The sequence below is a fragment of the Leopardus geoffroyi genome, chromosome B3, assembly GCF_018350155.1.
Source record: "Leopardus geoffroyi isolate Oge1 chromosome B3, O.geoffroyi_Oge1_pat1.0, whole genome shotgun sequence".
Classification (NCBI taxonomy): Eukaryota; Metazoa; Chordata; class Mammalia; order Carnivora; family Felidae; genus Leopardus; species Leopardus geoffroyi.
Window position 1 is genome coordinate 53,771,227 of NC_059337.1, and position 22,980 is coordinate 53,794,206.

Here is a 22,980-nt window from a genome sequence, read left to right on the forward strand (position 1 = left end):
TGGTTGGTGCGATAAGATTATTTCAGAATTAGTTTTCAAAAGCTGAATTCTGAACCATTTATATTTTTAGATACCTGTATTCTCCAAAGAATTAATACACAGCACTAGAAATCTTAACATATGTGTAATCATTTATAGAATGTTTATCTGTACCTCCACAATCCTCAAGAAGAGAAAAACTGATGGAACAAGCTTCTGGTAGAAAATTTACGTGAGGAATTTGAACACGTCAATATAGAAACTAACAAAAGTAATTGCCTAAGAATTTCCAATAATACAAAATGAAACAAATAATTAAAATAGAAATGCTTCGTTTGAGACAAAAATTACAGCTCTCAATAAAAAGATGAAACCTCCTTTTAAAAAGTTTTTCAAAATAATGATTCATAGTTATCACTCCATGAATGGATTCCATAAAGATAAAAGAATCAAAAGACAACATCTGGGACAGATTTTACAACTCTCTTGCTATTATCCCATCTATTATAGGGCCAGACCTTTTTCACAGGCTAGAAAAATGTGGACAAAAATATCTGCACCCAGCAATGGCATCCTTAACATCTTCTCTTTAAAACTGCATTCTCATTTTCAGAACAGGATTAAATCTTTTCTTAGTTTACAATAAATTTTATTGACTTATCATTTGTATTAGTTATGCTGTGTGATTTTATACATTTTCACTTGGATTTTTTATGATGTAAAATTTTATATTTGAAATGCAATAAATTTCACTAATTTTTAAAAGATGAAATGACTTGAAAGCACCGTGTTGTCATTTTGCTGTTCTTGCAAACACTAAAGTAAGGAACTGGAGTCTCCTCATTTCTGCCTTGTTTCCCTCACCAGATAATCTTCCTTTGTAATACATCCTTAGCAGGCAATGCAACAAAATGACTTAGGATGAAGTACAACTTAAGATTTCCTTCATCTAAACTGCAGAAAAATATGTTCCTTTTACCGTTTCAGATGCACTAAAAGCACAGGTGGCAACTTCCAGATCTCTATCTTTTTTAGAGAGTCCCGTCGAGTTCTGCAATGACTGCAGTAAAACCTGTTGTTGTCTGTGAGCTTTTCTTCTTTGGAAAATAATCTAAGGCAGTCCTGGAGGCAAAAACAAGTAGTAGTTACTCACTAATTCATTTCTTCAACACAGTATCATTGAGCATCTAATTCAGTAAGTTATTCTGCCAGGTATGAAGGACACAACAGGTAACTAGCAGAAAATAGTTCTGTCATAAAGTTTACGACCTAGTGGGGAGCCCAGAGGGGAGAGCCAACAGTAATCAGTGCAGGGAGTGGTGGGCGCTGCCCATGACAGAGGGAAGCAGGACTGTGCATCCTGAATGCACACAGGAGCCACCTCTGCCTGGTGCCTCAGGAAGTCTTACTGGAAGAAATGACATTCTCAAGGGAGCTAACACTAAAGGTATCAACAAGCTAGCTAAATCACATTGTTACTGGGTAGAAAACAGGCTATTTATCTGATCCCCACATAGAGCAAATTCTTATAAAAAGGGAATCTAATTAAAGTCAATATGCAATTTTCAAATTAACTTTTAAAATAGAAGTTTTGGGGCACCTGGGTGGCGCAGTCGGTTAAGCGTCCGACTTCAGCCAGGTCACGATCTCGCGGTCCGGGAGTTTGAGCCCCTTGTCAGGCTCTGGGCTGATGGCTCAGAGCCTGGAGCCTGTTTCCTATTCTATGTCTCCCTCTCTCTCTGCCCCTCCCCCGCTCATGCTCTGTCTCTCTCTGTCCCAAAAATAAATAAACGTTGAAAAAAATAAATAAATAAAATAGAAGTTTTATTTCTTCAAAATACAAACTTTAAAAACATTTATCGATTCTGAAAAGTATTTAAAAAAATTTTTTTTTAAGTTTATTTATTTTGAGAGAGAGGAAGTGTGAGTGGGGGAAGGGCAGAGAGAGAGGGAGAGAGAATCCCAAGCAGGCTCTACTTGGTCAGCACATAGTCCGATGCGGGGCTTGAACTCATGAACTGCAAGATCAAGACCTGAGCTGAAGTCAGATGCTTAACTGACTGAGCCATCCACGTGCCCTAAAATGTTTTTAAAATTTTGTAAGTTAATTTATTTGGAGAGAGAGTGTGCAAGTGGGTGAGGGGACAGAGAGAGGGAGAGAGAGAATCCCAAGCAGACTCCACAGTGTCAGCACAGAGCCTGACACGGGGCTCAAAATCACAAACTGTGAGATTATAACCTGAGCTGAAATCAAGAGTTGGACGCTTAACCAACTGAGCCAGCCAGGTGCCCTGAATTCTGAAAGAGTAATTTAAATTTTTTTTTAAATTTTCTAATACACATAAACATAATTAAAACAAAATTTATGTAGGAGTTTTACCTACAAAACATTTATAGGGGCAAAGTACAGACTCTGCTGAATAAAGTCCATCTTTGTATGCATAAAAACAGCATTTATTCAGCAAATCATTTTCTCTCAAACTTACCTGTAATGTACATTTACTTGTAGAAGCTAATGGTAGAGACAAATACATGAAGGCCTCAAATGTCCTAGACTTTTTGTGACAGGTGAGGCACTGTACTGTGGATTTGAACTGACCCTGAAAAAGTGCAACAATAATAGATTCATTGAGCTGCTTATGTTTCTGCCAAGCATGCTCTGCAGCTTTAAAGTCATCAAGGTGATCATTATTTTCTTCTTTATGTCTCTTCCGATTATCAGCCTGGAAATAATATTAAAATTTATATCAATATCTCAAAATCATCATTTAAATAGAAAACTAAAAGAATATATTGAATACACTTTGCAGATTTAGAAACATTTCTGGTTTCTTTCATAAAGGAGTTCTAATCTCATTCAGAGGTAAAAAAAAAAAAAATTCCAGCCAAAAATCCTCCCCCAAAATCCCACTTTATCAGAAGGGCATGACTTATTTTACTAAACAGAAATTAATAAAATACATTTTTTTTTAGGTGATGGGGATTAAGGAGTGGACTTGTCACTGGGTGTTGAATGAGTGACGTATGGAAATACTGAATCACTTTACTGTACACCTGAAACTAATATTACAATGAATGTTAACTGCAATTCAAATAAAAACTTTAAATAAAAGTATATTTTATTAACTGTTTTTAAGTTGAAATTCTGGTTTTGAAAAGAGAAGACATCCCATACACCGCTGCAAGCTGTTGTCCTAGGCTTGTGGATGGATATACACGTATCCTATATATATTCACACATATATCCACACAAAACACGTATTTATACATACACATGTATGTCCGTGTGTATGTATGTATGTTCAATGGTAACAGGGATCCCAAAGGTATTAGAGACATACATGTCTCAACTTTTCACATGAATCCTTTGGTTACATGAGGTAATTCTTATTTTAGAAAAAACTATAAAACTGATAAAACATATACAAAATATATAAATATACAATAATAAAGATGTTCAAGCTCTCTACAGCTAATCTTTTGTAAAATTTATGTTTGGGGAACCTGGGTGGCTCAGTTAAACAACTGACTTCGGCTCAGGTCATGATCTCATGGTTCGTGAGCCCCACATCAGGCTCTGTGTGGGGCTCTGTGCTACAGTGTGGAGCCTGCTTGGGATTCTCTTCCTCTTTCTCTGCCTCTCTCCCACTCAAGCACATGTGCATGCTCTCTCTCTCTCAAAATAAATGAATAAACTTAAAAAAAATATTTATGATTTCACTTTCACATACATGTGGTCACAGAGTATCTCTAACAACTATTTCAACATTTACAATTTCTCACAACCTACCATTTTAGTAAGCAAATATAAAATAATTGTATATACTTCTTTTCAAATATTAGACATATCAGATATATTTGTTTTATAGTTTCTTACCTTAGTACAAAGTCACTAGATTTGAATAAACTACTACTGAACAATCACCAACTATAATTTTATTTTTTTTTTAACATGTTACTTATTTAATTTTTGAGAGGGGGAGCACACGTGCACTCAAGGCAGGGAGAGGGGAAGAGGAAGAGAGAATTTTAAGCAGCCTCCACACCCAGTGCAGAGCCTGACATAGGGCTCGATCTAACGGCTGTGAGATCATGACCTAAGCTGAAACCAAGAGTCAATGCTTAACTGACTGGGCCACTCAGGCGCCCTGGCTGAGTGACATTCTAGTGTGTCACACATTCTAGTGTGTGTGTGTGTGTGTGTGTACCGCATTTTTAAAAATCCATTCACCCATGGATGGACATTTGGGTTGCCTCCATACCTTGGCTATTGTAAATAATGCTGCAATCAACATAGAAGTGCATATATCGTTTTGAATTAGTGTTTTCATTTTCTTTGAGTAAAGACGCAGTATTGGAATTACTGGATCATAAGATAATTCTATTTTTAATTTTTTTAATTTTAATTTAATTTTTAGTTTTTTAAATTTACTTTTTAATTTTTTTTAATTTACTTTTTGAGGGCGAGAGAGAGAGACAGAGACAGAGAGAGAGAGACAGAGAGAGCAAGCAGGGGAGGGGCAGAAACAGAATCCCAAGCAGGCTCTGCACTGTGAGCGCAGAGCCCAATGTGGGGCTTGAACTCACGACCATGAGATCATGACCTGAGCCAAAACCAAGAGTCGGATGCTCAATTGACTGAGCCACCTGGGCACCCCAACCATAATTTTAAATTGCTATAAAAATGATCACAGTATTGAGCAACCTTAAAGAGCCTTTACAACTTAGAAAAATCAAATTTCTTACTTTATTTAGATCTTCATGGAGTCCATCCATTAGGAACAGAAGCAGTTCTTGTGAATCTTGCTGGCTATATCCTGCAAACTGGTCATTGATCTTCCCAATGGTGATTTTAAAGTCTTTTGGACTGATATACCTGTACTGTCCTGTCCACAGGGCTTTCATAATTATGCCAAACTCTTCAGCCACTTCACCTTTATGCCCCAACAAATTTGACCTTTGCAAATAAAATTAGAAAACAGCAATAAAGGAAGTTTTAAAAGGTCAAGGTACAGCAGGTTCTTGAGGTCAACATTAAACTCTTCGTATCTGTAATCCAACACTACAATGTTTATTTAATCACAGGTTTATTACCAAATATTCATCTGATTCTTACTTTGATTATACCTCGCCAACTTGCTTCTTTTGGGCTGCAAATCCTGTACTGCCTCCTTCTCCTCAACAGGCTCCAGTTTATATGAGGTTCTGCCTTTGCCTATCTGTCCTTTACCAATTAGAGGGGGCTTTTCTCACATATCTTTGTGCAGGGGCCATGATTCTCTGTATTGTTCCAATTTTAGTATACGTGCTGCCGAAGCGAGCACTCTCACATTTTTCTTAAAGATATTTTCCCCCCTTCCTAATTTGACTTCTCTCTGGAGCTGGGTGGTAAGAAAGTGTAGTTAGATCGTCCTTCTAATATTATATTGCAAAAAGTATGAAATTTCTTTACCTGTTAATATCATCCTGGTAACAGTTTCGGTTGAAATAATCGGCCAAATGTGGAGCATTACATAGGCACTGCAGTATTGAGTTCATATAGCAAGTATTTCCTAGATTACGAAGTCCAGTGAGAGCTGGTCCAGATCCTCCAAAAACAGGATTGAGGTTCCGAATCTGAGAAGCAGAAAGCCTTGTGATCTCAGCTTTAGGGTAGCACGTTGGCCTGAGGAAGAAAAAGTGTACATAATGTCTTAAAATGCATGGCATCTAAAATTAAGGTTCATATTACAAATGGCAGTAAACTCCACCATTGGTATCACAGTACACAGTAATCTTGGAAAGAGTTAATAAGCCAAAAGGTACTGGGTCTTACAGGACACTTACTATCTAGGTAACACTGGTTGTATTTTGTGACCCTCCCATGAAACAGTACCTTAACCTCTTATGGGGGGGTCTATTGTTCTTACACCTGGAGATAGATTCCCTGGATTCTCATCAACAGGCAGAGACTTCTAGTAGAGAAGGCTCTTTCAAATTCCTTTAAGTAATCCTAGGAAGTTCAGCATTACCAAATGTTGAACTCAACCAGGACGCCAAACAAAGAATAAAGAATATCTTACAGTGGAATAATCTCAAAAGAGTCAGGGATTATTTGGGTACTATTACCTGAAGTGTAGAGATATGCTGACAAATGTGGTAGACACTAGCCCCAGGTGGCTATTTAAATTTAAAATGAGGGGCGCCCAGGTGGCTCATTCGGTTAAGGTCCAACTCTTGGTTTTGGCTCAGGTCATGATCTCAGTTTGTGGGATTGAGCTGCACGTCAGGCTCTGTGCTGACAGTGTGGAGCCTGTTTAGGATTTTCTCTCTACCTCTCCCCAACTTGTATGCATATGGTCATGTTCCCTCTCTCTCAAAAAAAATCTTTAAAACCAAAACAAAAACAATCCCCAATGATGATTCAAAAAAGAATTAAATTTTACCAGTTTTAATAGTCAGTCCTAACATAAACCCATTTATTTATATTTCCCTCTATCCCCCTGCCCCCAAAAGTAAAGATTACAATAAGCAGATTTGATAATTATCTTCTCACAATCCTATCAATCATAAACCAGGAGCATTAGAGGGATCACACCAGGAAAACATCTAAACAGAGATATTGATTTGGGAGACTTAATTGAACCTACTGATAACTACTTATAAAGAGAATAGCAGAAATGCAATGAAAAAAAAGGGAACAGAATAAGGATTAGGAACTGATACCACAATACTTGTTATTTTAACACTATTTAAGTTTACTCCCACAGTATTCGGCTGAGTTAAAAAAAAAAAAGTTTGGAATTTGAGAGCTGCAACAAAACAAACTCAACAGTCCTACAGATTATGGTCCTCAAAGAGAGATTTAGGGACCATGGAGATTTATGAAAAACTTCTAGGTAGTCTATATCATGCTGCCCTAAAATATAATAATATATATTCTTTTATACCTACATTAATACGGATTATGATAACCTTCCTGATAAATTTAAGTTAGCACTTGGGATAAGAACCAAGGAATTTAATCCATTCACTTTTCCTCTGTGCTACATAACAATGGCTAGAACAGCCACCCTCAGAAATTTCTGACTTCCTGATCTTAATAAGCTGAAATGTTTAGAGTAGAACTTTTCAAATATAGCAGATTATTCTAGTTCTAAGAGTTAGGATAAACTTACTTATTTTCCCGATTAACTGTTGGAGTTACTGTTGGCTTCCTCTTCTCTTCCTCTTGAATGGCCTGGGTTATATCTGGGGAGGAGTAGGAACGCTTCAGTTTGGACGGTTCCCTATCCCGCTCAGCAGGAATCTGTGGCTTGGCTTTATGAGTTGGAGGGGTGGCAGGAGGTGCAGATGAAGGAGCCATTTCCGGTGGATACATATGAACAGTGTTGGTGGGTGAATGATAATAACGAAAAGTTCCAGTGATTGGGTCAAGAAACTTAGATAAAAAAGAAACAAAAACAAAAACAAAACAGGTCAAAAAACAATGACCATTACAAACTAAAGAAAATCGCTCAAGGGTATTCTATTGCTAAGTTTACTTTCGGATTACAATAATTTGAGTAAGATGGTCATAATCACTTCTATAATTAAACTTCCAAAGAACTTTAGGTTTTAGAATAATACATTGCTTCTAAATGACAAAGGCCAGAAATGTTCATATATGGTAGCCAGCATCTCAGATTGGTTATACTGAGAAATCCAATCCTGCTATAATTAGGGGAATGGGCTATGTCCTCCACCATGAAGAAACAGAATTGACTCTGCATTAGAGAAGACATAGAATAAACAAAAAAAGCTTTATAAAAAAGAACACATGACCATGTTATTTATTTATGTGCTAATTTTGAGTTTTACCTTGGCCCAGCCTGAAGGCAGTCCTGGTACGATCCTCCCCATTTCTTCACTTCGTGCTCTTGTCAAAGGTTCTCGAGCCTGGTTTTAAAAAAAAAAAAAAAATCAATTAAATTTTGCCATACACAAACTTAAGCTATTTGTATCAAAAAACCAAAAAACCTGTGTTGGCTGCCCTTAATATTTTTTAAATGAAGTTTAAAAATGAGTAACTCTGTATGTTGTCTCAAAGTCCAAATACTGCCACAGCAAGGGGAAGAGGAATGTGTATATGCACAAGCCTATAATGATGATGGTTTTTTAAGTTTCTTTAAAAAACAAAAAACAAAAAACACAAAGACATTTCCACTGCTAGGTATCAACCCAAAAGAAATGAAACATATCTGCACACAAAGACTTATGTACAAATGCTCACAACAGCATTATTCATAATAGCCCAAAAGAAGCAGAAGCAATCCAAATATCCATTAACTGGTGAATGAATAAAATGTAGCATACCCACATGAGGGAATCCTATTCAGTAAATACAAAGGAATAAACTACAGATACATGGATGAATCTCAAAAAATTATACTAGTTAAAAGCCAAATGCAAGAGACCATATGTATGTACACACACACACACCCACACACACCCACGATTCCATTTATCTGGTATGTCCAGAAGAGACCTAACTATGAAGACAGAGTAGATCATGGTTGCTTGTGGCTTTAGGGTAAGGACAGAGAGTGACTATAATTGGGCACTGAGATCTTTCTGGTGTGATGAAAATGTTCTAAAATGGATTGAGTAAATACTTGCTTCACACCTTTGAACTGAAACCACTAAGCTGTACACTAAAAATGCGTGAATTTTATGGTATGCAAATATTACCTCAATAAAACTCTTAAATAAAAACAAAAGCAAAGGTGTCTTATATAAGACCTAAATATTTCAAAAATTGTGATAAAGTAACACAAAATAAGATTTGTCATTTTAACCATTTTTAAGTGTATAGGTTAGTGGCATTAAGTATATTCTCGGTGTTGTGGAACCAATTTCAAGAACTTTCTTCATCTTGCAAAACTCAAAACTCTGCACCCATTTAAACAACTCACTTCCATCTACTTGGCAACCACCTTATATAAATGGAATCATACAGTATTTGTCTCTATGTGACTGGCTTATTTCACTTGCAAAATGTCCTGAAGATTCATCCACGTTGTAGCATGTGTCAGAATTTCCTTCCTTTTTAAAAAGGCTAAATAATACACCATTGTATGTATGTATCACATTTGTTTATATATTCATCTGTCAATGGATATTTGGGTTGCTTACATTTCTTGGCTATTTGGCTATGTGAATAATACTGCTATGAACATAGGTGTGTAAGGTCCTGCTTTCAATTCTTGTGGGTATATACCTAGAATAGAATTGCTGGATCATGTAGTAAGGCCTAGGTATTTTCTTACTTATTTTCTAATTTCATAAAATGAGAATACACTGTTGTACTTTAAATAGGAAGACAAACATCTATTCCCTTTTTTTAAAATTTAAAAATAATTTTTTTAAGTTGTATTTATTTATTTTGGGAGAAACAGAGCATGACCGGGGGAGGAGTAGAGAAAGAAAGAAAAAGAGAGAGAGAGAGAGAGAGAGAGAGAGAGAGAATATTAAGCAGGCTCCACACTGTTAGCACAGAGCCCAATGCGGAACTCGAACTCATGAAACCATTAGATCATGACCTGAGCCGAAACAGAGTCAGACGCTTAACCGACTGAGCCACCCAGGTGCCCCACATCTATTCATTCCCTTTAGTATATAAATGGATCAATATGTAAAAATAAACAAAAAACAGCTATAAAAGATAGCAAAGATTTCCTCAGAAAGTAGATCTTAAGATGGAGGATGACAATATGGTAAAGACAACCATGTGGTTATAATCCATGTTTTCCCCCCACCCAATGAACTACTACTCACTTTGTTTCTTTCAGTGTCTTCTGTATTCTCTCTAAAAGTTCCAGTCTTTAGAATTCCACTTTCTGGTTGTCCTTTAATCTTAACAGGCTGTAAAAATTATTAAAATTTTAGAAGTGAAAGAAAACTTTAACTTTCCTCCCATAAAAACTTACCCATCAACCACTAGCTAATACAAGTAAATCCATCCGACTGAAATATAAAAGAAGAAAAAAAATGACACTTCTGAAAGTTTCTTAGAAAAAAAAATTTTTTTTAAGAGTAGAATCCACACCCAACACAGAGCCCAGTGCAGGGCCTGAACTCACAACCTGAGATCAAGACCTGAGCTGAAATCAAGAGTCAGACACTTAATTGACTGAGCTACCCAGGCGCCCAAAGTTTATTCAATTTTATTGTCAAAGTATAGATATTTTTATATATATACAGATTTTTTAACGTTTACTTATTTTTGAGAGAGAGCGAAACTGAGCACAACCAGGGGAGAGGCAGAGAGAGAGACACAGAATCCAAAGCAGCTCCAGGATCTGGGCTGTCAGCACAGAGCCTGACACGGGGCTCAAACCCACGAACCATGAGATCATGACCTGAGTCAAAGTTGGTCTCTTAACCGACTGAGCCACCCAGGTGCCCCTCAAAGTATAGATATTTTTAATTAAAGGTGATAGAGCCCATGTGGAATTTCCTGACACTAACGGTAAAGAAGAAAAGAAACTGATGAATCAATGGGGGTGGGCTGCAAATCACAGTGGATTGGGAAGCAAGCACTGATTCCTAATACATGATGCTGGTCATCAGTGTATAGTCACCATAGACTCTTTTGAACATTACCCTTTTATTTTAATCTCATATGATGTTACCTTCGAAGTAGTCATGTTCTCCCAAAATGAACACCCTGAAGAGAATGAAGAGATAACAGGAGTTTCATACACAATACTCAAAAGTACAAAACCTATTTTATATCCTCTTGGAACCTATCATGAGTTCCTCAAAAATTCACTTTGGTACACCTGGGTGGCTAAGTTGGTTAAGCTTCTGACTCTTGATTTCAGCTCAGTACATGATCTCACGGTTTGAGTTTGAGCCCCACGTCAGGCTCTGCACTGTCAGTGGATCCTTGGGATCCTCTCTCTTCCCCTGCCACCTCTCTGCCCCTCCCCTGCTCTCTCTCTCTCAAAAATAAATAAACTTAAAATTTTTTCACTTTAATTTTATAGTTCATTTAAAAATTACAGTAAAGTAAAAACTTCTAAATCTTTGTGATAATTTAATAAAATTTATTTAGAATAAATTATATATGTTACCTACTTTTAAAAGGACCATATAATAAATACAATCTTGTTTTCAATGTGTTATATATCACAGGAAATGTCAAAAACTAATGTGATATTCTTGGGGCTACTTAGATTTGCAGGGCTATTTGGCACCTATACAGTAAATGACCCCAGAAATATGAATGCTTTCAGTTCTTTATGACTGCCTATCTCTAAGTGAAGCAAGACAGAAAGGAAGTAGCTTTGGAATCTCACTGAATATGGGCCCTTAGACAAATTATTTAACCTCCAAGTTTCAATTTTATTTGTAAATTAAATATCTCATGGGCTTATCATTAGAAGGATAAGATAACGTATGAAAAATCCTTGGCGTATAGTAACTACTACTGAGTAATATTTAATGAATAATATTAAAATTGGAAGAGCTCAACAATTCTGAGTCTCCCATAAATAAAGTGAGAACGTTTTAGTACATGAGCTTCATTTCCCTAACTTTAGGTGTTTAGAAGGTTTTTATATGAGAGTTGTATTTTTGGTAGTTAAGGTTACTAGATTAAGTGTTCCTTGAATAAGTGTGCCATTAATATAAATTGTTATTTTTGCCATAAGCCTGAACTGCTGCTTCAAAAGTTATAAAGGTAGACATTCTGTAAAGATATAGTATTTTGTCTTCCATCCAAAGTCATTTTCTACACTACCAAGAACGTTATTTCTATTTACGTGCATATAAAAAGGACTATAACTGTTCCTGCTATTATAAAAACTTATTGTTCAAAAGGGAAAGGCATTGTTAATCGTATAACAGAGGAAAAAAATAAAAAGCACATATGATATTATTAGGTTAAAAAAGAGTAACAACAAAAAATTTTCCTCAAAATTATGGGAATCAATTTTGGGGAATAGCCAAGGGCAGAAAAAAAAGCAACATTAATGGGATTATTGCCAATATTACTGATTAGATGAAGCAATAAACAAAAGGACAAAGATGTAGCCAAAAAAATCTTTATACACAAAGATAAATGTTGGGCCATTTAGATGTTACTGATTTTGGACATATATGAAACAAATACAAACTCTACCATATACATATTTGGCACCTAACTCCTCTATACTGAGAGGAAGATTATATTTCATTCTAGTTTTCTGATGATCATATATCACATATAAAAATGAAGTATGTAGTTATCTCAATTGCTAACACATATTGCATTTCATAGACAAAAAAAGCAATTCCATTTCCAGCCAACCAAAAGAGTAGGTGAGTAAATGTAGATAGATCAGTATAAATCTATCACCCACTAGAAAATTACTTAAAAGGTCTGCCCTTATCTATAGAATGCTAGTGGTATCATCTTCTTACATATAACATTTTATTTCCCTTACTTGGCAATTTGTACTGTTTGTTTCTGCTTACCTTGCCTGAATTTGAATCTCCTGCCACAGAGGCATGGGGTCCATCTCCCACTGACTTTTTCTGCAGTTCTGGGGTGGGACACCTTTTACCCCTATCTTCTGCAGATTTCTTAGCATCAGTAGTTTCATGTTCACTTTTACTTTGTCTTTTTATTCCTGTTATTTCTCTGCCCCTCTTTGCTGAGGTTTCCTTATCTTCTTTCTTGGCCTGTTCACTTTCTCTCCTTTCCATTTCTTCTTTTGCTTTTTGTTGTTTCTCGGTGATTTCACTTTCTTCAGTTTCTTGTTTCTTTCTGACTTTTTGTTCTTGTTCTTCTCTCCTCAGTTTCTCTTTCTGTTCTTCTTGCTGCTTTTCTCGAAGTTCTTTTTCTTGTTTGTTTTTCTCCATTAGAAGAGCAGTTTCTGCATGAATACGAGCTTTTTCTTCATCTGTTAACATGGCAGTTGGAGGGGGAAATACTGGCTTTGTGGAGCGATCAGGAACAACTTTTCCATCTTGAGAAGACTGTTGCTCGTGATCTTTATTTTCAGATTTTATTCTATGATCTTCAGGCAATTTGACTGCTGGTTTTTTAGTACGATCAACCTATATTAACAAAAACAGAGCCAAGAATATTTTTGCCAAAATCCAGGAATGTAACCTCGGTTTTTGAAATCAAGTTGTTATAAAAGAACCATCACCTTTGTGGAGACAACATTTGCCAGAACATCTATTGATAACATTACCCTATGTCAAGATTTCTCAAAAGGCACTTGGCACTTACTTCCTACTTGACTCCATACTTTCAATACACCATGATATTCTGTATATGTTCTGTATATGGAAATGGAAGAGTTCACCTAAAACATACCTAAAGTTCCATTTCCACATAACCAATTGCCTATTCAGTATCTCCATGTCAGCGTCTCACATATACACCACAAACCAAGTATGGCCAAAACTAATACATGCTATTCCCCCTACTAACACTGTCCTTATCTCATGGATGTAACCACTATCCAAACATAGCTCAAACCAGAAAGCTGAGTTCCATATGTCCTCCCCTGCCCTTACGCAGTCTGATGATTTTCTTCCTCTGTCCCTCTCCATCAGCACCAACCAAGTCCATGCCAACATCTCCTCTACACTGTTTCCAATTAGTGGAACTTGTTTAAAATCTTTCTTCCCTCCTAAGATATAAGCTCCAGGAGGGTAAAGACTGTGCCTGATAGACAGTAAATAAATATGCTGTTGAAGGAATGAATAAAATATTCCGTAACAGTTTTCACAACAGTTAAGTTACTAAATACAAATTGAGTTTAATAAACTACCTCAATTCCTGAATTAGTGTTAAATGTTTATTACCTCAATTTAATAGCATATTAATTCTACAAAATTGTTAGAAATGACCCTAACATCATTTCTTTTGAGAGTAAAATTTACTGAAACAAGTACAACAACTAATAAGAATATCTGCCAATAACAACTTGCATGGTATTCTTACAAAATGAATTATATGTTTTGCAACTAGAAAATAATACCATAGGAAGATTTTAGTGAAGAAAAAAATCATACCTTTGCTCCTCACTTCTCTTTTTACCTCTTTACTTTAAAAATCTATTGTCTTTTTTCTACATTTGAGAATGAAGTGTGAAGAACCACTACAAGGATAAGATAATCAAAGTTCCATGGAAAGGAACCAAAATAAGTTTCCATCTACATTTTAACAACTTGATCCATTTCCCCCCTAATTTTAAAACCATAACTATGATCATGTTACTTTCACCTTTAAAATTCTTTAATTTTCCTTATGCCTACAGGATAAAATTCCAATTTGATCCAAGTATCTCTTGATGACTCTTGCCCATCTTTCCAATCTTATCTACTCTCACATTTGCCTGTCTCCAACAGAGAGCTGTGTCCAAGCACGTCAAAACTACTCACTGGTTCCAGAGCATGCTTTGTTCCTTTAGTCACAAAATCTACTTGTCTCTTTCATCCTCAAATCCTATTGAACTCATAGCCCAGATAAAAATACTGCCTCTCTATGAAGATCTCTCTGATACCCTGTCAAAATTTCTCTCCTTGCTCTGTGCTCTGGTGAGCAATTATATTCTGCCTTATACTTTGTCTAATTTTGTACAACTTTCTCCTTCTAAACATCAAACAGAATTCACAGCTTAATCATATCTGTAAACCTTCATGTTGTCTTTCACATAGAAAATCCTCAGAATATGTTAGACAAATCGCACATATCTCAGTCACAAAAGGATTATGGTTCAAATAACATGTTGATTAAGTTTAAAGGAAGTACAATAATATACGCTTTTTTTTTCAATTTCTTAAATTTATGTTAAGAAAAATTAATCACATACTGTTCAGTCTTAAGATTTAGTCCAAAATATTAAAAGTAGAAGACCTTTAAAAAAAAATGAAGAAATAAACCATCTCATTTGATATAAAAAAAGATTAAGTTTTCTATTCATAGCCTATTGTACAAATCAAATGACATCCATTTCAAATATGAAACACTTGAAATATATACAAAAAATAAAAATAAATGCTATAAAAAATCTTTTGGAAAAACAATAAGGGAGAATTAGTTTACCTTCCTTTGAGTAAAATGTAGAGAAAAAAGCTGCATTTTTATTGTAATACACTGGTTATTTAAAATCATTTAAGTAACTATTGTTAATACATGCCTGCTGCAGAGGAGATCAAGATGGTGGAGTAGAAAGATCTTGAGCTCACCTCCTTCCAGAGACACACCAAATTACAACTAAATATAGACAAACTCTCTGAGAATGACCTGAATACTAGTGAAACAGCTCTTTCACAACTAAAAATATAAATAAAAAGCCACATTCAGAGAGGTAGGAGGGGCAGAGACACAGTCTAGCCAGTAGCCACATACATTGTGCAGCAATATACAAATGGCAGGAATAATCACAAATGTAGAGGTCCTCCCTGAGGATTGAGGGGTTTAAGTCCCACATTAGGCACCCTTACCCAAGGGGCCTGTATAGGCAGGATGAGCCCCCACAATGTCTGGCTATGAAAATCAATTGGGCTTATCTCCAGGAGAGCCAGAGAGCTACAGGACACAGAGACTCTGCTCTTCAAGGGCCAGCCACAAATTCACTTGTTTTCAGACCCAACAGAGAGGCGACAGTTTGAAAAGCACCGGGGCCATATGTGAAGAAAACTTATTAACTAATTTTAGGGTATGTGCAGGAGGGGCAGGGATCTATAGGGACTTTCTCCAGGAATAGAAATGCTGGTAGGCACCACTTCTGATACTCTCCATGTGCCACCATTCACCCCACCTGGTGATCTCCTATGGATCAGCCCCGCCCAATACACATACTTTGCCAGGTACCCATCCAAGGCAGTTCAGGCTCAGCCACACCTGGTGGGCAGCCTAAGCCACGACAGCAGTCCCCCACTCCCCCAAGAAGTTCTGCTGGGGATGGGGAAGGTGTTAGTTCTAAACAATTGTGATCAGGCCTCTGAGCCATTCACACCAGGGCACACACAGCCCATAGGAGATACCCCTGAAGTGCCTGCTTCTGATGACCCAGAGGAGACTGTGCATCTTGGCCCCACAGGGTACCTTCTACATAAGGCCACTCCTTCAAAACTGGGAGATGCATCAGAATACACAGAAACACAGAGAGTCAAACAAAATGAGGAGGCAGAGGTAAATGTTCAAAAGAGCAAAATGAAACTTCATTAAAAGAACCAGAGATAAGCAATCTATCTGATAAAGAGTTCAAAGTAATGGTCATAATGATGTTCACCAAACTTGGAAGAATGGATGAACATACAAGAACTTTAATAAAGAGGTGAAAATATAAGAAAGAACAACTCAGAGCTGAAGAATAAAATAACTGAAATGAAAAATACACTAGAAGGAATAACAGCAGATTAAAAGATACAAAAGAACAGATGAGTGATCTGGAAGACAGAGTAGTAGAAATCAAGTTGAACAACAGAAAAATATTTTAAACAAAAAAGGGTAGTTTAAGGTATGACTACGACAACATCAAGTGTACTAATATTTGCATTATGGGGATACCAGAAGGAGAAGGGGAAGAAAACTTATTTGAAAAAATATAACAATACTTTAAAAAAAATTTTTTTTAATTTTTATTTTTTTACATTAAATATGATTTATTGTCAAATTGTTTTCCATACAACACCCAGTGCTCATCCCAACAGATGCCCTTCCTCAATGCCCATCACCCACTTTCCCCTCTCCCAATACTTTCTTAACCTAGAGAAGAAAACAGACAATCCAGGTCCAGGAAGCAGAGAACCCAAAACAAGATGAAACAAAGAGGTGTGCACCAAAACATAATAATTAACATGTCAAAGGTTAACGATAAAGGGAATTTTTAAAGAAGCAAAAAGTCACCTATAAGGGAAACCCTATAAGGCTATCAGCTGATCTTTCAGCAGAAACTGAAGGCCAGAAGGGATATATTCAAATTGCTGAATTGAATATATTCAAATTGCACGATATATTCAAATTGCTGAAAGGAAAAGCCTACAACCAATAATACTCTACCTACTAAGGTTATCATTCAGAATTAAAGGAGAGATAAAGAGTTTCCCAGATAAAAGTTAAAGGAGTTCATTATCACTAAAGTAGGCTTACATAGAAGGTTAAAGGGACTTCATTAACTGGAAAAGAAAAGGCCATAACTAGAAGTAAAATTTTACAAGAAAAAATCTTACTGGTAAAAACAAATATAGTAAAGGTAGGGGATCAACCAATTCTAAAACTACTATGAAGATTAAGATGGAAGTAGTAAATTCAAGTATGTTTACAATTGTTGGAGAAATATAAAAATAAAAATGGAAAATGTGTCAGAAATATAAAATGTGTGTGACTGCTATATATTTAAGGTGTTATATATGAACATAATGGTACAAAACCCAAAAAAATTGTACTAGATACACAAAAAATACAGAAAGGAATCCAAACAAACGTTAGAGAAAGTCATCAAATAACAAGGGAAGATAGCAAAAGAAGAACAAAGAAACAGAAAAGAGCTACATAAACTATCAGAAAAACGTAAAATGGCAAGAAGCACATACCTATCACGAATTACTTTGAATATGAATGCACTAAGTGCTCCAATCAAATACACAGTGTACCAGAATGAATAAAAATAAATAAATAAGAACCATCTATATGCTCCCTACAAGAGACTTTAGACCTAAAGACAAATAGACGAAAAGTGAAGGGATAGGGAAAAAAAAAAAGTGAAGGGATAAAAAAAAAAGCTGGGATAGCAATAGTTTTATCAGACAAAATAGACTTTAAAACAAAGACAGAGACAAGGAAGGGCATTATATGATGATAAAGGGATCAACCTAATGAGAGGATACAATTATAAATATCTATGCACCCATCCTATTTATTTTATTTATCTTTATTTATATCATATATATTTATTTTATTATATTATTCACCCATCCTGAATACGTAGAGCAAATATTAACAAGACAAAAAGGAAGAATTTGATCATAATACAATGACAGTAGGGGACTTGAACCATACTTACATGAATGGATAGATTATCCAGACAGAAAATAAACAAGGGAAACAGTAGCTTTGAAGGACACATTAGATCACATTGATTTAACAGACATAGACAGTACATTCCATTTCAGAACAACAGAATACATATTCTTTTCAAGTGTACATGAAATCTTCTCCAGGACAGATCACATGTTAGGCCACAAAACAAGTCTTAATACATTTAGGAAGACTGAAATTATATCAAGCATCTTTTCCAACTGTAACAGTATGAAACTAGAAATCAATTTACAAGAAAAAAATCTGGAAAGAACACAAACATAGAGCAACTAAACAACAAATCGATCAACCAGGAAATCAAAGAGGAAATTAAAAAATAAATGGAAACAAATGAACATGAAAACACAATGGTCCAAAATCTTTGGGATGCAGCAAAAACAGTTCCAAGAGGGAAGTTTATAGTGATATAGGCCCACATCAAAAAACAAGAAAAATCTCAAATAAAAAAACATCTAACCTTACACCTAAATAAGCTAGAACAAAGCTCAAAACCAGCAGAAGGAAGGAAACAGATCAGAAATAAATGAAATAGTAAAAGAATAATAGAAAAGATCAATGAAATCAAGAGCAGGTTTTCTGAAGATATGAATAAAACTGATAAACCTTTAATCAGACTCATCAAGAAAACAAGAATGGACTCAAATAAACAAAATCAGAAATGAAGGAGAGGAAATAACAACTTGACCCCACAGAAATACAAAAGATTACAGAAGATTATGGAAAATTATGGAGAGTCTGCATGGCTTAGCTGGTTAAGCATCCAACTCTTTGATTTCAGCTCAGGTCGTGATCTCGAAGTTCATGAGATCAAGCCCCATATGTTGGGTTCCGTGTGTTGGCAGCAAGGAGCCTGCTTGGAATTCTCTCTCTCACTTTCTCTCTGCCCCTCCCCCTGCCCATGTTGTTTTATCTCTCTCACTCTCAAAATAAATAAACAAACTTAAAAAAAAGATTATGAAAGCTTATATGCCAACAAATTGGGCAACCTAGGAAAAAAGGATAAATTCCTTGAAGCATCCAATCTTCTAAGACTCACTCAGGAGAACAGAAAATGTGAACAGACTGATTACAGGCATAACTTGTTTTACTGCACTTGGCTTTATTTCACTTCACAGATACTGTGTTTTTTAAACATTAAAGGTTTTTGGCAACTGTGAATCAAACAAGGCTATTAGTAGTGCCATTCCTCCAACAGCATCTGCTCACTTCATGTCTCTGTGTCACATTTAGGTAATTGTTATAATACTTCACAAACTTTTTATTATTATTATATTTATTATGGTGATTTCTGACCACTGACCTTTGATGTTACTATTTTAATTGTTTTCTGGTGCCACGAACCACACCTATGCAACTTAGTAAATGTTGTGGATGTTCTGACTGCTCTATGGACCAGCTGTTCCCCCATCTCTCTCCCTCTCCTTTTCCCCAAGACACAATACCAAAATTAGATCAATGAATAAATAACCCTGCAATGGCCTCTTACGTGTTCAAGTGAAAGGAAGAGTCATGTTTCTATCACTTTAAATCAAAAGCTATACACAATTAAGCTTAATGAGGAAGGCATATCAAAAGCTGAGTTAGGCCAAAAGCTAGGCCTTACATCAAAAAGCCAAGCTGAAAATGCAAAGGAACTCTTCAAAAAATTTTGAAGTGTTAGTTCAGTGAATATACAAATAATAAGAATGTGAAACAGCCTTACTGTTGTTTAGTGGTCTGGGCAGAAGACCATATCAACCACAACACTCCTATAAGCAAAGCCTAAGACCAAATCAACCACAACACTCCTATAAGCAAAGCCTAATTCAGAGCAAGGCCCTAATTCTCTTCAACACTATGACGGCTACGAGAGGTGAGGAAGCTGCAGGAAAAAAAAATTGATATTGGCAAAGGTTGGGTCATGAGATTTAAGGAAAGAAGCTGTCTCCATAACATAACAGTTCAAGGTGAAGGCAGCAGGTGCTAATGTAGAAGCTTCAGCAAGTTATCTAGAAAAATTAGCTAAGATATTAATATAGATGGAACAACCTTCTACTGGACAAGATGCCATCTAGGACTTTCAAAGCTAGAGAGGAGAAGTCAATGCCCGGCTTCAAGGCTTCAGAAGATAGGCTGACTCTCTTATTAAGGGCTAATACAGCTGGTGACTTTCAGCTGAAGCCAATGCTATTGACCGTTCTGAAAATCCTATGACCCTTAAGAATTATGCTAAATCTAATCTGCCTGTGCTCTATCGATGGAACAACAAAGTCTGGATGATAGCACACCTGTTTACAACATGACTTACTGAATATTTTAAGCACACATTGAGGCCTACTATTCAGAAAAAAGACTCCTTCTAAAATATTACTGCTCACTGACAATGTACCTGGTAAACAGAGTTTTGACTGAACGTATAAAAAGATTGTTTTCATGCCTGTTAACATTCCATTCTGCAGCCCAGTGATCAAGAAGTCATGGTAACTTTCAAGTCTTACTAAAGAAATTCACTTTGTGAGGCTAGAGCAGCATAGATAGTGATTCCTACTAACTAGGAAGGTCATTGAAAACCTCTTGGCAAGGATACACCATTCTACATGAAATTAAGAACATTAGTGATTTGTGGAAGGATGTCAAAATTTCAACATTTAACAGAAGTTTGGAAGAAGTTGATCTCAGCCCTCATGGATGACTTTGAAGATTTTAAGACTTAAGTGGTGAAACTAATTGCAAATGTGGTGGAAACAGCAAGAGAATTAGAATTACAAGTGAGCCTGAAGATGTGACTAAATTGCGGCTATCTCATGAAAAAATTTGAATGGATGAAGAGTTGCTTCTTTTGGATGAGTAAAGAATGTGGTTCCTTAAAATGGAATCTACTGGTGAAGATGATGTGAATATTACTGAAATGACAACAAAGAATTTAGAATATAACAAACTTAGTTGGTAAAGCAGCAGCAGGGTTTGAGAAAACTAACCCAAATTTTGCAAGAAGTTTTATGGTGGCGAAAATGCTATTAAACAGCATCACATTACTACAAAGCAATATTTGTGAAAGAAAGAGTTAAATGATATGGCAAACTTCATTCTCATCTTATTTTAAGAAATTGTCAGAGCTACCCCAAACTTTAGCAACCACCCATTATCAATAGTCAGTAGTCATCAACAGTGAGGCAAGACACTCCACCAGCAAAAAGATTACATCTTCCTGTAATTTCAAATGATGGTTAGCATATTTTAGCAGTAAAATTTTTTAATTAAGACGTGTACATGGTTTTTTTCAGTCCTAATGCTACTACACAGTAGACTACAGTATAATCTAATGATCTTTTTTTAAATATGAAATTTATTGCCAAATTGGTTTCCATACAATACCCAGTGCTCATCCCAACAGGTGCCCTCCTCAATACCCATCACCCACCCCCCTCCTTGCCACCCCACATCAACCCTCAGTTTGTTCTGTTTTTAAGAGTCTCTTATGTTTTGGCTCCCACCCTCTCTAACCTTTATTTTTTTTTTCCTTTCCATCTCCCATGGTCTTCTGTTAAGTTTCTCAGGATCCACATAGAGTGAAAACATGATTATCTGTCTTTCTCTGTATGACTTATTTCACTTAGCATAACACTCTCCAGTTCCATCCACGTTGCTACTAAAGGCCATATTTCATTCTTTCTCATTGCCACGTAGTATTCCGTTGTGTATACAAACCACAATTTCTTTATCCATTCATCAGTTGATGGACATTTAGGTTCTTTCCATAATTCAGCTATTGCTGAAAGTGCTGCTATAAACATTGGGGTACAAGTGCCCCTATATATCAGCACTCCTGTATCCCTTGGGTAAATTCCTAGCAGTGCGACTGCTGGGTCGTAGGGTAGATCTATTTTTAATTTTTTGAGGAACCTCCACACTGTTTTCCAGAGCAGCTGCACCAGTTTGCATTCCCACCAACAGTGCAAGAGGGTTCCCATTTCTCCACATCCTCGCCAGCATCTATAGTCTCTTGATTTGTTCATTTTGGCCACTCTGACTGGCGTGAGGTGATATCTGAGTGTGGTTTTAATTTGTATTTCCCTGATAAGGAGTGACGTTGAGCATCTTTTCATGTGTCTGTTGGCCATGTGGATGTCTTCTTTAGAGAAGTGTCTCTTCATGTTTTCTGCCATTTCTTCACTGGATTACTTGTTTTTCGGGTGTGGAGTTTGGTGAGCTCTTTACAGATTTTGGATACTAGCCCTTTGTCCGATATGTCATTTGCAAATATCTTTTCCCATTCCGTTGGTTGCCTTTTAGTTTTGTTGACTGTTTCCTTTGCAGTACAGAAGCTTTTTATCCTCATGAGGTCCCAATAGTTCATTTTTGCTTTTAATTCCCTTGCTTTTGGGGATGTGTCAAGAAATTGCTGCGGCTGAGGTCAGAGAGGTTTTTTCCTGCTTTCTCCTCTAAGGTTTGATGGTTTCCTGTCTCACATTCAGGTCCTTTATCCATTTTGAGTTTATTTTTGTGAATGGTGTGAGAAAGTGGTCTAGTTTCATCCTTCTGCATGTTGCTGTCCAATTCTCCCAGCACCATTTGTTAAAGAGACTGTCTTTTTTCCATTGGATGTTCTTTCCTGCTTTGTCAAAGATTAGTTGGCCATCCTTTTGTGGGTCTAGTTCTGGGGTTTCTATTCTATTCCATTGGTCTATGTGCCTGTTTTTGTGCCAATACCATGCTGTCTTGATGATGACAGCTTTGTAGTAGAGGCTAAAGTCTGGGATTGTGATGCCTCCTGCTTTGGTCTTCTTCTTCAAAATTACTTTGGCTACTCGGGGCCTTTTGTGGTTCCATACAAATTTTAGGATTGCTTGTTCTAGCTTCGAGAATGCTGGTGCGATTTTGATTGGGATTGCATTGAATGTGTAGATAGCTTTGGGTAGTATTGACATTTTAACAGTATTCTTCCAACCCATGAG

General features: G+C 36.3%; 1 protein-coding gene and 1 pseudogene across 1 annotated transcript in view; both read right to left on the reverse strand.

The window, feature by feature from the left end:
• The window catches only part of USP8 (ubiquitin specific peptidase 8), a 77,516-nt gene that overhangs the window by 2,131 nt on the left and 52,405 nt on the right, over nucleotides 1–22,980 (reverse strand). The window contains exons 11-18 of the mRNA XM_045449758.1: nucleotides 12,460–13,044; nucleotides 9,775–9,861; nucleotides 7,819–7,896; nucleotides 7,137–7,399; nucleotides 5,432–5,644; nucleotides 4,726–4,936; nucleotides 2,466–2,702; nucleotides 959–1,101 (exon numbers count right to left, since the gene is read on the reverse strand). Of these exons, the coding sequence (XP_045305714.1) occupies nucleotides 959–1,101; nucleotides 2,466–2,702; nucleotides 4,726–4,936; nucleotides 5,432–5,644; nucleotides 7,137–7,399; nucleotides 7,819–7,896; nucleotides 9,775–9,861; nucleotides 12,460–13,044 (1,817 nt within the window). The remainder of the gene's footprint in view (nucleotides 1–958; nucleotides 1,102–2,465; nucleotides 2,703–4,725; nucleotides 4,937–5,431; nucleotides 5,645–7,136; nucleotides 7,400–7,818; nucleotides 7,897–9,774; nucleotides 9,862–12,459; nucleotides 13,045–22,980) is intronic.
• LOC123584556 lies at nucleotides 5,211–5,303 on the reverse strand (annotated as a pseudogene).